This window comes from Arvicola amphibius, chromosome 10, assembly GCF_903992535.2.
Source record: "Arvicola amphibius chromosome 10, mArvAmp1.2, whole genome shotgun sequence".
NCBI classification, from domain to species: Eukaryota; Metazoa; Chordata; class Mammalia; order Rodentia; family Cricetidae; genus Arvicola; species Arvicola amphibius.
Window position 1 is genome coordinate 3,056,987 of NC_052056.1, and position 16,146 is coordinate 3,073,132.

Below are 16,146 nucleotides of genomic sequence, written 5' to 3' on the forward strand. Positions count from 1 at the left end.
AATTTATAGGTAAAACCTACACTTATTTTTATTATGTTTGAATTTTTATTCAGTATTTACTCTAAGAAACAAATCTGCTATAAAAATAGCTATTTGTTTTTTGTTTGTTTTTCTTTTAGTTCATACATCTGTCTCTTTCTTACAGATTTACCTTATGAGCCTCCTAGGAGAACAGCCTGGACTGGCCATGGCCACCCCGCCCCTCAATCCAAAGGTACAGGCTCACCCCACTGCCTCGAACTGCATGCCAGAAGGCAGGGGTGACTGTAGCCAGGGTAAATGATAACCTCAGTGGTTGATCTGCGGTCTTTCCAGCATAGGGAGGGGTCCTTCCATTGGCAACAAAGCACACGCAGTCTCTAAGCATGACGACTCCTTTGTTTGAGATGTAACCTGCTTTCATAACGAGAAGAAGGGAGCAGAACTGTGGCTGTCGCTGTGCACAAGTGTGGGTTTCGAGGGATGCTGGACCACTGATGAGCTAGCGGCTGCTTCCCTTTGCCGCGGCTCTGCTTGGCTCCATTTCATCCCTGGCATGTTCCCCGAATCTATTTATATTTACACTGTAGTTAATTTCATTCTCTTTTGTAAGCCAGCTCAAGTTTCTTTTCATGATGTTTAGAAGTAATGGCTGCAGTAGATTGTTTAAATCGTGGGAAACGCTTTAAAATGTTTGTATTTAATTTCATTAGAGGGGGCAGTTCTTCTTACCACAAATGCTCCTAGTTGTAGAGTAGGATTACTAAGCTGGCAGTTAATTGGTCAGAAAGTGAAAGCCATCAAAGACGTGCAGCCCCGTCTGAGTTGTTGCTAATTGTCTTTTTTTTTTTTTTTATTCTTGGTTTCTTTCAGCTGCTCAGCCATCTCCTTCCACAGTGCCCAAAACTGAAGACCAACGTCCTCAGTTAGGTGTGTTCCAGAAACCATCTTGGGAACCCTAAGAAAAGGTTACAGGCTCAGCCGGGAGTCCTAAAGGGTGTCCCTTTTTAAATGGACTTCATAACTCCATGTACCTAAAACACAGTCTATCTAGACCGTTAGTTTCGCAGTTGGGAGGACTTTGCTAAAATCCTGAGATTCTACTAAGACATCTCTGAAGCCTGCAAATGGGAGCAAACCATTCCTGTTGCTGGAGGCTGTGCCCTGGGATCTATGGGTTCTGTTGCTCTGACGTTCCCTGGTGTGCGTCACAGTGCCTGTGCCAGTTGGTGCCAACACAGAAGTGAGTGAAATACCAACCTCGAACAACCTGGCCCTTGTGGCCCAGGCCCAGCCTTGCCCGACTTCGACCCTGGCATTGTGTGGGCTGTCGGTTGGTGGTGGGAATCTGGGACCTCTACAACTATGATGCCTCCAGTAAGAAGCTCCCCTGATCTCCGGTGTGACCGCTTATGTCACATAGGAGGTAGAGGCAGGGATCTGGGGGTAGGGAGCAGTCTCACCTCTGCAAACACAGTCGTCAGCCTGACGTGGCGTTTTACCAGGCCCCCCGCTCTGTCTCCAGGGTCTGACTTGTTTCCCTCTGTCACAGATCCTTACCAGATTCTGGGACCCACCAGTAGCCGCCTGGCGAATCCCGGTGAGTTGTCACTTAACGATCTTCTCCTTTAGGACTGGGACAATACCTGAAGGAGAACTTGTGCTGGCGGCAGACTTCTCCAACAGAGGGAGCTGGGCTTCAAGTTGCATCTCACTGAGCTATTCTATTTGTCTGCGTGAAAAAAAAAATGGATCAGGTTATGAATTAAGAATTTTTAGCTTCACCAAGGAAGTTTATAACCTAGTTGAACTTATAATATTTCTCTATACTTATAATGTTTGCAACAAAGTAACACAGCTTGTGGATGGCTTAATAGCACCAGTGCGTACACGTAGCTCTGGAGGCTGGGAAACAGAGGCTGGTGGCTGGGAGCTTTCCACTCGGGGCCTTCCACCCTGGCTTCTGGATGGCATCATCTCCCTGTGTTTCTTTTTATTGTCTTTCCTCTCTATGCTTCTATGTCCACACCGCACCCCGTGTGTGTGTGTTTGTGTGTGTGTGTGTCCGTGCCCATGTGACTGTGATCATACATGTATATGGAAACTAAGGTATAACCTTGGGTGTTAGAGTATCAATCCATAGTTAATATCACACCACCTATTTTTTTTTTGTTTTTTTAATTCAGGCTCTCTTACCAGCCTGCAGTTCTGCAGGTAGGCTAACTCAGCTGTTCAGTGAGCCTTAAGGATCTATCTGTCTCGGCCTCATCAGATCAGACTCAGAGATCACTTCAGTTTGCAGCTTTTCCTTTTTCAAAAGACACCAGTCATTCTGGAGTAAGGGCCTCATCGTTCTGGAGTATGGGTCTCTTTAGTGGCCTTAGTCTGATAACCTCCGTGGAATCATTGCCTCTAAAACAGGTCACTTTCAGATCTCCTTAAATTCATATTTCAATACATGGATTTAAGGGGACATAATCTAACCTGTCACCAACCAAACCCAATAACTGGCATTTTAAAATGATAATCTCACAACCGTCAGATTCCAACTGTGGTCATCGTGAGGCTGTGTCTCTGAGCTTCGATGCAGGAAGAACAGACTCCCCGTGATCCCTGGCAGAGGACCATCACCTGTCCTCACAATTCGGTGCCAGCGAGCTTGTTCTGTTTGTTTGTATTCAGACCAGACCCAGCTGTGCTGGCACAAACTCCAGGGTTCTGCGGCATCTGCTTCGTATTCTCAGCTGTAAATCCGATGCCAGGATGTCACAGCCACATCAAGTGCAGGCAGGAATCTCTGTTTCACAAGCTGTAAGCTAAACAGGGTTGGAAAACACAGTAATTCGAATGCCGCCATTGCACACATCCCCACAAGAGAATCTATACTCTGAGAACATGAAATACCATCATCACTGAACAACGGAGTCTGCCGTGAAATTCTGATTAATGTTGATGAATTCCGTAAATATGTCCTAAGCAGCTCTGCAAATAGAGGAGGTTATTTTCTTCATCATATCAGCCCAGTACATAAACTGGGTGACCAGCGCCTTGTTTGCTTATCAGTTCATCCCTGAGATGGAAAGATACAGTTGGCCTCAGGGCGCTGTCAGTCAGTAGAGAGGTGGGCACAGGTAGATACAGCACTCTCTAGCCCATGAAATCCCAGCCCATTGTCTATTCTGTGACCAGTCACTTAGAGGCCAGGACTTGCAAGCTCTCCCTCCTTACCTTCCTTCCAGCAACTGTCTCGTAACTGTTCTAATGACCACAGTGGCCGTGAGGCAGAAGGAATATCATTCAGTGGACACAGTGCTTACCACGCAGGTGTGAGGACTGATTTTGAATCCTAGCACTGTGGCGCCTGCACCACCGGGAACCGCGATCAAGCAAGGGTCTGGAGATTAAAAAGCACACAGAGCCATGGATCACTCTTGAAACAAGAATGCCAGTTTTATTGTGGTCTAGGGCAGCTTATATAAGGCTTTTCTTGACTAATGGGCACACCCATGTTCTCCAGATTTTTCAGCTGCAAGCCCACCAGAAACCACTCCCCTGCCGTCAGGAACTCATGAGGGACTCATGCCCAGAGCTGCTGCAAGCACAGGAAAACAAGCTGTTTGCTCCAGCAGACAAGGGGTCATAGAAAATTCAGGGTCTGAGGGTCCGCAGTCCCCAGCACAGCACCACACAAATTCAGATATGTATGAATCTTGTACGTTTCTAGTCCTCCTGTTGCAAGAGGGGAAGCCAAGATGGGAGAATCCCCAGGGGCTCCCAGAACAGCTTGGCATACATGGCTGTGAAGAAGAGATGCCGCAAACAAGGTGGAAGGCAGGACAAACAGACTCCCAAGGTTTCTCTCACTTCCACACATGCGTCCGGATGTGTGCTCCCGCACTCACTCCCATGAATGCACGTGTACTCACACATGAAGACTTTGCACGGCTGTGTTTGGAGGTGGAGTTAAGTAAGCTTCAGCAAAGCTGGTCTGGCAGCACAGTTCAGGATAGATCAGACAGTAGACACGCCTGGAGGGCCCAGGCTCTGCGAACACCAACACGCTGTGAGCTGGGCACCTGGCTCCCGCTCCGCGTAGTGCTCACCTCACAGGGACTGACCACACCTGTGGTTCCCCTCCAGCTTTTGTTATCTCCATCCTATAAGAGCAGTCAGAAGCCTTGGAATCCCAAAGAACTTTCCCTGGGTCACAACCAAACAGGAAGGAGGCTCAGTCTGGAACCTGAGGGTCTCCAAAGTCTGACTTTGTTTTCTTCCCCGACACTTCCGGAAGACGAGCTTGAAGGGGTCTTTGAAAAATATGAGCTGTGGGTCAGAAAGGAAACACTTTGATTTAGTTGTGCAGCTGTTAGGTCTTGGAGGATAGGGAAGAGAAGGAAGAGGAGGATGAGGAAGAAAGGGGAAGAGGATGAGGCATAAGAACAAGAAGAGGAAGAGGAAGGAGGAGGAAGAGAGGGGCTAGCTGCCTTAGGCAAGAAGACCATGCCAGCCTTTCTGCTCATGCCCATGGCCTAAATGCCCATCGTGCCCTCATTGTCCCAACACAAAGGGACTGCCCAGCTTGTTTAAAAAATGGAGCCATAGGTAATATTTTGTTCCTAAGCTAAGTGCCTGCTTCCCGAGTGCCCCCTTCTCTTCCTGAGAGCTGCAGCCTAGGATGCTCTCTGTAAACAAGGGTACCAAGTCAGAGCCAGGAGACAGAAACCCACCCTGGTCCTAGGAGCAACATCCTGAGGCATCACAGGTCCATGGCCCCAGGGTCCAGTGTCAAGGACCACATTTCCTATGCTGAGACCATTCCTGCTGAACCTGGGGCAATGGCAGGATCCAGCCTTTGATTGATTGGTAGTCAATTGACTGTAAGATACAATTAGTTTATAAGGAAGGAGACTTCCCATCATACACATCCAGGCTCTGAGCCAGTTGATTCACATGACCTTTGACACCAGAATATCCCCATCTTCTGTTAGTAAAAATGCTTCTTGTTTGAATATTTCTTTCTATTCTCTGATAAATTAGCTGGGGATGTGTGTCGAATGTGTAGCTCACGTGTTCTACTAATACACAGACATGCTAGTAACTAAGACATAGAAGATGTCTTAGAACACTTACCTGTTATCTGGGCAGCTTCAAGTTCAGTCCTCAATATTGCTCCCCCACCCAAATTTAATCTTAAAAATTAAAAACAATTCCTATGTAAGTCTTCTCATTAAACCCTCAAGACTAATATGCTGTCAGGAAAAGAGATCCAATAATTCAGAAATAAAACACCACCTAGCACATTTATAGGAGGTAACAAACCCCATTGTATGCTTATCTTAGACACATACGATCTCAGCACATTTAAAAGGATGCCGACTAATGGACTAAATTAAGAAACAATAACCAACCATATGTTTTCCCCAAGAAACACACTTACCTAGTAAAGATGCCCCAGGACTTAATATCAAAGGATGGGAAGCAAACTGCCAAGCACACAGGACATGTAAAAGAGCAGGCAAATGTAGCTATCCTTGCACCAGACAAAATAAGCTTCAAACTAAACTAATTAGACGAGAAAAAGAATGAACTGATGAGTAATTCATCAGCTGTAAACGTGCGTACACAAAGTGTTGGAGTCTCTAATTTCATAAAGCAAGCATTAAAACCATCAATGACCACACAGGTCCTGACACATTAGCAGTGGGGAACTTCAATACTGTATTCTTAACTTTAGATGGTTCTCCCAAAGTTAAACAAAGGCACTTCCGAACTAAAATGTACTATGGATAAACTGGACGTGTGTGAGTGTGTGTGTGTGTGTGTGTGTGTGTGTGTGTGTGTACAGAATATTCCACCCAACAGAAAGGGAACACACATATTTTTTTTCTGAGTAGCACGTGGAACCTTCTTAAAATCTTTCTGTCCATTTTCAATGGAAAGATTTTGCCATGCAATATGATTTTTTTAAAGTGTAAATGTATATAGCATATAAGTTTATGGGTACCATGTTCATAAAGGCACCCGCAGTGGCCAGAAGAGGGTGTTGGGTCTCTCCAGGAACTGGAGTTACAGGTGGCTGTGAGCCGCCCCTATTCCTTCAGCTGCTGAGTCATCTCTCAATGGCTTCTCATACATATGAAAGCACAGATGGCATCAGTGTGTGCACATCCCCATATCTCCACTCCGAATATGCACTGATGTGTGCTTGGAATACGATGTCTCCTGCTGAGAAAGGTGTGCCCGAGCATTCCCACCTCACGAGTCAGTGATGAGTCACCAGCCGCTCTAGATTCCGTTAGAATTGTCGAGCACCGAGTTCCTGGGATGGAGTCCAAGCCCCTTTCTGTGGAAGAACTCTTCTTGGATTCTGTCCAGGCATTCTGAATTGGTGGGAATGATGATGCATTCAGCTCCTTGAAGGGACAGCCACTTCAGAAAAGTTTCGTCACTTGTTAGGAAGTGGGAACCTGTGGCTTTCAGGTGAGGCTCAAGGGAGGGCAGCCTAGGAAGGACTTGGGAGGCTTAGACACCTGGCTAGAGAGCCTTGCTCCATGGAGGACAAAGAGCAGCAGCCTGAAGTTTAGCCTCTGCTGGCACTGGGCATAAACGTCAGGCCACCTGTGTGCACCCCTGTTTTCTCAGGTCGCCTGTGAGCTAAACATGATTGTGCAGGGATTCAACACACTGTCCCATGTGAGGATTTATATAGTTAACTTCAGAATGAAGTCGAGCCCCGAGAACAAACCCAGGCCAACCTCCAGCCAGTGTGGTGTTCCTGAGTGCCCAGCTGCATTTGGCTGCTTCCTCCCAGACAGCGAGAAGGGATGCTGGAATTACAGACGGGGCTGCCCCTAGCTGGTGCTTGCGTGGGTTCTGAGCATCTGAGCTCCACTCCTCACATTTGCATGGCAACCTCTTGAGCACTGAGCTGTCTCCCCAACCACAGTCTTGTCTTTCCGAAATACTGGTTTGGCCAGTGAGTGGTTAGGCCAATTCACATTTAGACTTCCCCGAATCCTCGTTACACTTCCTGTCAGAGTCCTTCTCTACATCCTGCAATGCACCTCGTCATATTATGACCATTACAGTTCAGGCAGTAATCGCTATTTAATAACTTCACCTGTGATGGATTTCTCAGCACCCTACCCCCGTCGTCTCCTTGAGAGTTCTTGCTCAGTGGGAACATGTGTGGCCTAAACAACTTAGGGCTTCAGGAACTGCTGCTATTTATAGGGTCACCTAAGCGGTTGTTGACTTTTACAGCCAGTTTCCTTTTCCAGTTTGGAGGCCAGGGGATTTTGCTCCTTGAGCTCTTCTGGGAAGGCTTGGCAGGCTTGTCCTCAGTCCTGAGCCCTGTGTCTTTTTAGCTAAGGAGTAAAGCAAAGAGCCTAGGGCAATGTGAGCGCATCAGTCCTCTGCGTTTTGAGCTTTCAGTCATGCATATCAGCTTGCATGAGCTTCCAGCCATGCATGTAGGGCTTGCATGGGCTTCCAGCCATGCATGTAGGGCTTGCATGAGTTTCCAGCCATGCATGGAGGGATTTTATGGGTTTCCAGCCATGCATGTAGGGCTTGCATGAGCTTCCAGGCATGCATGTAGGGCTTGCATGAGCTTCCAGCCATGCATGTAGGGCTTTCATGAGCTTCCAGCCATGCATGTAGGGCTTTCATGAGCTTCCAGCCATGCATGTAGGACTTGCATGAGCTTCCAGGCATGCACATAGGGCTTGCATGAGCTTCTAGCCATGCATGTAGGGCTTGCATGTTTTCTGTCTCTTCAGAAACAAGGGAGACAGACTCTTTTCCCCCCCGTCCTTCCCTCTTACACATGCTCATAAGGAAAGTGGGTGAGGGATAAATTCCCAAAGACGATGCCAACGTTTGAACAGATACCAAGTGTTAATTTGGTCTGTGCATTTGCACGAAATCTGTAGAGTGGCCCCCTCCCTGTGGGAGGAAGTTGACACTAAATATTTATTTCCCAGCAACTGTCCATGTTGAGAGTGAGGCATATGTTAGACTGCTAAACCCCAAGCCCACAGCTTCTCCTATTCCCAGGTCATCCGTGAAATTCTTTTTTCAAGTTTTAATCCTTTAGTTACAATATATATACCAAAACCATATGGTTCTCTTGTTCTATCTTTTATATTTTTCCATGCATATTAATGAGATGTCGGAGGCAGCGGCCCTTGATTGAGAACAGTTTGTGCGGCTCTGGAGCAGCACAGGCTTCCATTCTGACAAGCTACAAGCTGTTAATACATCTCAAATGTGTCGCTTGACTGAAAACAACCCTTCCCAGGGTACAGTCCAAAGAGGCTGACCTTTCTCATGATGCTGCTGCCTCCGTGGGTGGATCCACAGGCCTCCATTTCCACGGAGCCTGCGTGGAGACAAGGGCTGGACAGTGTGCTGCGGGGGTGGGAGGGGCTAGTGGGAAGGCTGCAGAGAAAGCGAATTCATAATTGAATTTTACATCCCATCAGTTCCCTGAATGGATGATAGTCCAAGCTGCTCTAATCATTGATCACATCTATTCATATTACTTACCATATCATAAAAGATAATATCTCTGGTAATGAGCCCAAGGCAGTGTGCTGCCCTGAAGGCAGGGAATATATATGCCTCCCACTCACTTTTAAAACTAAAATCTTTGCTAGTTAATTTTGTTTCTCCTTGTACCCAACATAACTTTCACTAAGCAGCAATGGGACACAAACAATAGACAGAACCAGAGTGTCCTATAGTTCTGTCTGTCTGTCTGGCCTGGGATGTCTGGGTATGCCTAGGCTCTTACCCAGCCAGGGCAAGTGGGAGAAATGGGCAGCCAAGGGACAAAGCAGAAGGTGGGAGCACAGGCCCCGTTCAGGACATCCCAGGTCCCTTTGCACATCCAGAGATCCCCTGGAGCAGTGTAACATAGTGGCTAGAGCGATATGTTTAGATTTTCACTGACTGAAGACACAGAGGCTCAGAGAGAGGATTCAGTCAGCCAAGTGCTTGCCCTGCAAACCCGAGGAACTGGGTTTGAGCTCCGGAACCTGTGGGAAAGAAAGAAAGGCAACCAAAATACCAGAAACCTCGGTGTGGCTGTGGACGCCAGTAATCCCAGCGGTGTGGGTTTGCAGGTAGGGGATCTTTGGGACTCACTGGCCAGGCAGCCTAGACTAAAGGGTAAACTCCTAGCTAACAAGACAGCCTGTCTAAAAAAATGGGACAATACTACCAAAGGTCTTTTTCTTGCTTCTACACGCACATATACAAGCACACATATAAACACACACACACACACACACATGAACAAGCACACACATGTACAGTCACATATATCCACACTCACAGACACCCACACATACACCCCCCCCACACACACACACAGTCGTCTTTTGGAAGCACCGTGACACAACAGTGTGGCACACATGGCCCATGGATTTCTGCCCTGGTGCACTTGGCCCATGCCTGGCTTGGAACAGAACCAGTTCTTTTTCTACACTTCCTCATTCTGAGTAGGTTAATTCTGTGCTAGGGACACTTCTGACAGAACCGGCCAGATGTTATGTTAGAAACACCGCTGTTTGCTTCAATTCTCCGTTTGGTTTTCCATGAACTTGTCGACGTTCATTTCCTAAGCCTGACTTTTGTTATTTTGTTTGACCCAGCCAATATAAATGGTGTTGGGCCGTCATTGCCATCCATAGCCTTTTCTGCCTCACAAAAATGGGAAAAAGTAGCTCATTCACTCCCCCTGAAACAAGCGGGACTGGGCTGCTCTTTGAAAGATGTCCCAAGTGGAAGGAGCCTACCTGAACTTTGCCCTCTGTGTGTTCTCTATTTTGTGTGGAAAACATGGATCTATGAGGTCAATCTGAGACTGATCGGGGAGGGCCATACAAGGGCGAGTCTCTTAGAAGTAGAGACAGAGATGAGGGCACTCCAGGCAAGGTTCCTCAGGGGATCACCCTCAGGAGGAATGCTGAAGAAGCTTCCAGGCTCCTTCAAGCTGAGCCCTCGTGTGCCAACATGGTCCCTAAGGAGCATGCAGCATTGGGGTGTCCTGTAGTCCTCCTTCATCAGTGTGACCTGGAATATCTGGGCGTGGACCAGCTCCTGTCTAGCCAAGGCTTGCTCTGGGGGAAGTGAGCAGCCAAGAGATAAAAACAGTGTGCCATCCCAGGAGCAGGGATCTGGGGCGGGGGTTAGGGACTGGTTCTCCTGCGCTTGGTTCTCACGGGCTTTGTGTCCTCCCCATCCTTAGGTAGTGGCCAGATCCAGCTGTGGCAGTTCCTGCTGGAGCTCTTGTCTGACAGCTCCAATTCCAACTGCATCACCTGGGAAGGCACCAATGGGGAGTTCAAGATGACGGACCCTGACGAGGTGGCGCGGCGCTGGGGGGAGCGGAAGAGCAAGCCCAACATGAACTACGATAAGCTCAGCCGCGCCCTCCGCTACTACTATGACAAGAACATCATGACCAAGGTGCACGGGAAACGCTACGCCTACAAGTTTGACTTCCATGGCATTGCGCAGGCCCTCCAGCCCCACCCTCCGGAGTCTTCTCTGTACAAGTACCCTTCCGACCTCCCGTACATGGGCTCCTATCATGCCCACCCCCAGAAGATGAACTTTGTGGCTCCCCACCCTCCCGCCCTCCCAGTCACCTCATCTAGTTTCTTTGCCGCCCCAAACCCGTATTGGAATTCACCGACCGGGGGCATCTACCCGAACACTAGGCTCCCCGCCAGCCATATGCCGTCTCACCTGGGTACGTACTACTAGAGACCAGATGGAGGCCTTTCCCAACAGCGTAAATCACCTAGCAGTCACCACAAACCCAGAGAACACAAATCGGAAGTGCCTCATGAGGAATGAGAAAGGTTGACCAGAGCTGGGGAAGGAAGCTGGAAACCAAAGACTCACAGGGGAGGGTGGGCATCACCCAAGTATTACTGCAGAAGTAGAGGAAGCTCAAACTGTAATGGACATGGACATATAACCTGTGGGCCACCCTGTCAAAGACATTGTATTGTAGAGAAGCATGGCACGGTAAGGACAACTGCCAAAGAAAGTGGCCTTCAGTAGCGGACAAGCCGTAGAGTGTGAGGCCTTGCTTGTACCAACCAGGATTCAGTGAAAGCAATAGAGATAACAGTAACACAGTCTTGGCCTAACATACCATTTAGAATGTCATTTGAAGGGGAACTACCTGTGTTTAAAAATAGAAACATATCAAAACCAAATAAGAAGACAGGAAAGATGGCGGCCCCTCCACAAACCACATTGTGGATTTTTTTTTTTTTTTTTTTGGCTGGCATTTGCTGTTTTGAAATTATATTCTTTCCATTTGATAGGGGGAGTGGCTACCAGCTCTGTTAAACTGTGAAGATGACCCAAAGTCTCAGCTCCTTTCAGTATCATGGGAACTGTGAGCCTCATGGTGGATGGGGGATGTGTATAGGGCGTGTGAGTATGTGATTTTAGAGGAAAGGCTGAAATGAGGAGGAAAAAGTGGAGGAGGAGGGGACTGGGGAGGGAGTGGAGGAGGAAGAAGAGGAAGAAGGAGGAAGAAGAGGGTGAAGAGGAGAAAAGGAATAGAAGGCAGTCACTCAAGCCATCAAAGCTGAATTTAGGATGTCTTGGGACCAAAGAGCGTGAGTTGCGAAGTTTGATGCTGTCATGTTGTGAGAAAGGACACAGTTTGATGGAAAGCTGGGAGCGGTAGTATTCAGAACCAAACATTTCTTTGTAACTGGAATTGTCTAATATTCAAAAAAGATTGGGACCTCTGCACGCTGGAGGCTTTGTCCTTCATGGGAGCAGCTGAGAGGTGACCTTCGTGGCCACCACAGTCAGAGACCAAGCAGGCATTATGGGTAGGTGGGCTCCAGTTTTCCTTAGTGAGTCGCGAACGCTGTGCGTTCGTTAGAACGAAGTCTACAAACCAATGGGATTTTTTTTCTTTTTATATAATAATTATATAACTTATGCATTTATACACTACGAGTTGACCTCGGCCAGCCAAAGACACACCACACACAAAAGAGGAGACAATCAATGATATATGATGTGGCCTTGAATTTTAACTCTGCAATGCTTAATTGTTTACAATATGAAGTTACTAGTTCTTAGATGCAGAATGTATGTAATAAAAACGAGCTTGGCCTCTCATGGCGAACCAGAATGGCAGTGGTCTCATTTTGCAGTTCCTTACCGATGAACAGTTGCCAGCAGAAACATGAGCTGAATCTCACGAGTATGTGCCCAAGAACAAAATCAGATATGAGTAATGCAGACAGCGTGTTGCACACACAAGCAGCGTGGACCTCTTGCCTCCTAAGAGCCCGCTCTTTCTCATTCTCATCAGATTCGACAGCAGAAAGAGCAAAGGTTTCCCCTTGGGGCCTCTGTGACTGTCCCTTGAGCCTCTTCGGCTGAGGTTGTCATTGAGTAATTCCAGTTCTGCACTGGCCATGGTCACCGGATGACTGTCGCGATCGTACGGCTTTTGTTGAGTGATGAACAAGCCATTGTTAAGCCACATTCTGTCCTCGTGATTGGTAAATGAGTCATGGACAGCTGGAGTCTCTTGTTGCAAAGTGTCGAGGGAGGGCCCAGCAGATGGCTGGCTGGCTAAAGCGCTGGCCTTGCAAGTGTGAGGACCTGGGAGTGAACATGGAAGCCTGTGTAAACGGTCAGGTGTGCAGGCCCACCGGGATAATCCCAGTTATGGCAGGGTGGCAGCCAGAGATGTGCAGATCCGGAACGCACTGGCCAGCGAGCCTACCTGCTTTGTGAGCTTCCAGGCCAACAAGAGACCTGGTTTCAAAAAAGCTTTGTAAGGTACTTGAGGACTAAAGCCTGAGATTACTTATACTCTGACATCTTTGTGCATACATATATGTACATGTGTGCATAAATGTGCACGCCCCCACCCCCACACATACACACATACATACATACATACATACAAGCTTCCGAGCTTGCCACTTGGCTTCTCATTCCGAAGACTCCCCATCTCAACTTGGGTTCTGACTTAAACACTCCAGAATCCCTGGAAAGTTTCCGTTTGGGAATCCTCATTCTTGGGGTGACCATCCCCGTTCTCCTTAGCACACACTGTGTTTTCTATGATGGATCATCAGTTTCCCAGGGCTTGCCTTCTTCATGTTACAAATGCTGTCCTCCTGGACTGAGGTGTAGCAGTATAGAGTATGTGACCCTGTGACTCAAGCCACCTGCTCGGAACGGCTGGCCAGGCCCCTTCTAAGCCTGAGTCAGTTTTTTGGCTTCATCTTATAAGCCGTTTCACGTCTTAGGAGTTTCAGGACTCAGTTCACACTTTGTAATCCCCTTCGCTGTGTTTCTGCGCTTGCCAAAGCCCTGCACTGTGGATATTTTGGCAACGGTCTATGAACTCAGTAGGATATGATTACCAAAGCTTCAGACGCCCCTCATTACTGGGATTGAGAGGAGTCCAGACATCAGTCATCCTGAGCAGCTTGGGAGACGCCACACATGGCCTGCATCTCCTTGGGACTAATGACAGCCAAGCATTGGCACTGGAGGCTGGGGGGTGACCGCATGGTTTTGGGGGGGGACGACGGGTGATTTGATCTTGCAGTGCAGAGCTGGGGCACACCTACATTCTTTGTATAATGTACAAGTTCGTTTGGATAATCACTCAATTCCCACTTTCAAGACTGCATTGTGAGGGAAATCATGGAAGCGAACCATGGCTGTCAGATTCCATCCTAACCGATGTTTTTAGTTAGATCCCTCAGGTCCCCATCCTCCACCCACCTGGGTTCTTAGCCAGCCCAAGGACTAGCCTGAACAGCTGGGCTGTTTTGAGACAACCTAGTGGTGCTGGTTTTCTCGCTTAAGTAAAGCTTCAGGCATCTTGAACTAATGGTCAAGGTTAAGGTCTGGGTCTGTGCTAATTGGAGTCCAAGGTCTTTTCCTGAGTGTTGACCTACCCTCCTCCCCTCATTGTCTCTGCCTCTTGCTCGATGTGGCCCTTGCATGAACTGCTCCTGCTGGCAAGATGTGCCAGTGATCTTTGGCACTTTGTACTGAATACAATCTCCAGATTTCAGTCAGGACTTGACCCTGCTGATTCTATCACGCCATGCCACGCCACGCCACGCCACACCAGCCATACCATATCACACCACACCTCACCACCATCTCTGGTCAGATGTTGCAAATTAGAAGGTTCCGGATGGCATGCTTTGCCATCTTATTTCCCTCTCGGCGGCTGGCGGCTGGCTCACCAGCCCCTGGGAGCTAGATCCCAAGCAGCTGCCCTCAGAGGCAGGGGCTGTATCTGCAGAGACTGTGGTCTGCCAACTGGGGAGGTGATGGATAACCAGCAAAACACTTGTGTCCTGTAGGTCAAACTAACCCTGCAGCTGGGCCAAGAGCAAGGTAAGTTTCATAAATGCCAGCTTAGATACATACTATAGAACACAGCGGCTGACTGGCAGACGTGGGTAACAGAGTGAGGGTTTTAGTCCAGTTCTCTGCGTCTTCTGGCTGCCATGTAAGGAGATCATTGCAAGCCATGTAATAGCCGCTTTCCTGGCCACTTCATCCTCCCACGTTGGACTGAAGCCGTAAGACCCAATAAATCCTCCCTGGCGCTGTTTGTGTTGACTGGAGCTGCAGCCTGGTGATGGATCACGGGCTTAGCGTGCACGAGGCTCTAGGCTACATTAGAAGTGTGCTACGATACCATCCAAGTCACAGACAGCTAGAGGTAGGACCAAAAAGCAGTGTGTGGACCAGGGTCAGGGCGATGACAGTGGTGACAGGAATTAGAGCCAGCACCGAAGATATACAATCCATGGGTCCTAGTTAGTTAGCTTTAAAAATAGGTTTATATTATGTATATGAGTGTTTGTCTGCATGCATGTGTGTGCATCATGTGTGTGCAGTGCCTGTAGAGGCTATGTATGTATGCATCACATGTGTGCAGTGCCCATGGAGGCTATGTATGTGTGTGCATCGCGTGTGTGCGGTGCCTGTGGAGGCTATGTATGTGTGTGCATTACATGTGTGCAGTGTCCGTGGAGGCTATGTATGTGTGTGCATCACATGTGTGCAGTGCCCGTAGAGGCTATATATGTGTGTGCATCGTGTGTGTGCAGTGCCCGTGGAGGCTATGTATGTGTGTGCATCACATGTGTACAGTGTCCGTGGAGGCTATGTATGTGTGTGCATCGCGTGTGTGCAGAGCCCATGGAGGCTAGAAGAGGGTTTTCCATTCCCTGGACCAGCATGCAGTCCTTAGCTATCATCTGAATGCTAGGAGCTGAGCCTCAGCCCTCTGCAAGAGCAGTGAGTGCTCTGAACCCCTAAGCCATCTCTCCAACTCCTCTGCAAGTTGGTTTTGACCTCCAACTTGACACAGCGAGAGCCCCTGGAGGAAAGAGTCTAAATGAGGGGTTGCCTGTGGGCACATCTGTGAGAGGTTGTCTTGATTGTTAATTGACGTAGGAGGGCTCAGACCACTGTGGGTGTCTCCATTCCCTGGGCAGGTCGTCCTGGGCTGTGTAAGGAAGGTAGCTAGCATGAGCTGCAAGCAAGCCAGCAGGCAGCCTCTTCCCGGGTTTCTGTTGCGCTGGTTATGAATGAATCCCCTGATTGGAGCTAATGATGCGTTAAGTGATGAGTGATCCTAACTTCAGGTTCCTGCTTTGAGTTCCTGGTCTGACTTTGCTCATTGATGAGGGATTGTACCCTGTAAGGGTGAGTCAAATAAGACCTTTACTCTGTAAGCTGCATTTGGTTAGAGCATTTTACCAGAGCAAAAGAAGAAACACTAAACATTGTATTGTCTTCTTGTCTCTTCCAACTGTTCCTATGAGACTTGCCTTTGCATTTATTGTGTTTAATGTTTTTTAGAATTTCATGAGTACTGTGTTTGCTTCATTTCTATTATATCCACTGTCTCAACCCCCTCATGTCTTTCTCCATTTGCCTCCTCCTGATCTTGCATTCTTTAGTCACACACACACACGCATGCACGCACGCACGCACACACACACATGCACGCACGCACACACACACACATGCACGCACGCGCACACACACACACATGCACGCACGCACACACACACACATGCACGCACGCACACACACACACACATGCACACACGCACACATACA

At 48.2% G+C, this 16,146-nt stretch overlaps 1 protein-coding gene across 2 annotated transcripts in view; it reads left to right on the forward strand.

Moving 5' to 3' along the window:
• Positions 1-11,543, forward strand: part of Erg (ETS transcription factor ERG) — a 96,134-nt gene extending 84,591 nt beyond the window's left edge. For both annotated transcript variants that reach the window (XM_038346432.1, XM_038346433.1), the window contains 4 exons: positions 146-214; positions 853-909; positions 1,532-1,579; positions 10,235-11,543. In XM_038346432.1, the coding sequence (XP_038202360.1) occupies positions 146-214; positions 853-909; positions 1,532-1,579; positions 10,235-10,755 (695 nt within the window). In that variant the 3' untranslated portion in view covers positions 10,756-11,543. The remainder of the gene's footprint in view (positions 1-145; positions 215-852; positions 910-1,531; positions 1,580-10,234) is intronic.
• Positions 11,544-16,146: the final 4,603 nt, after the last annotated feature.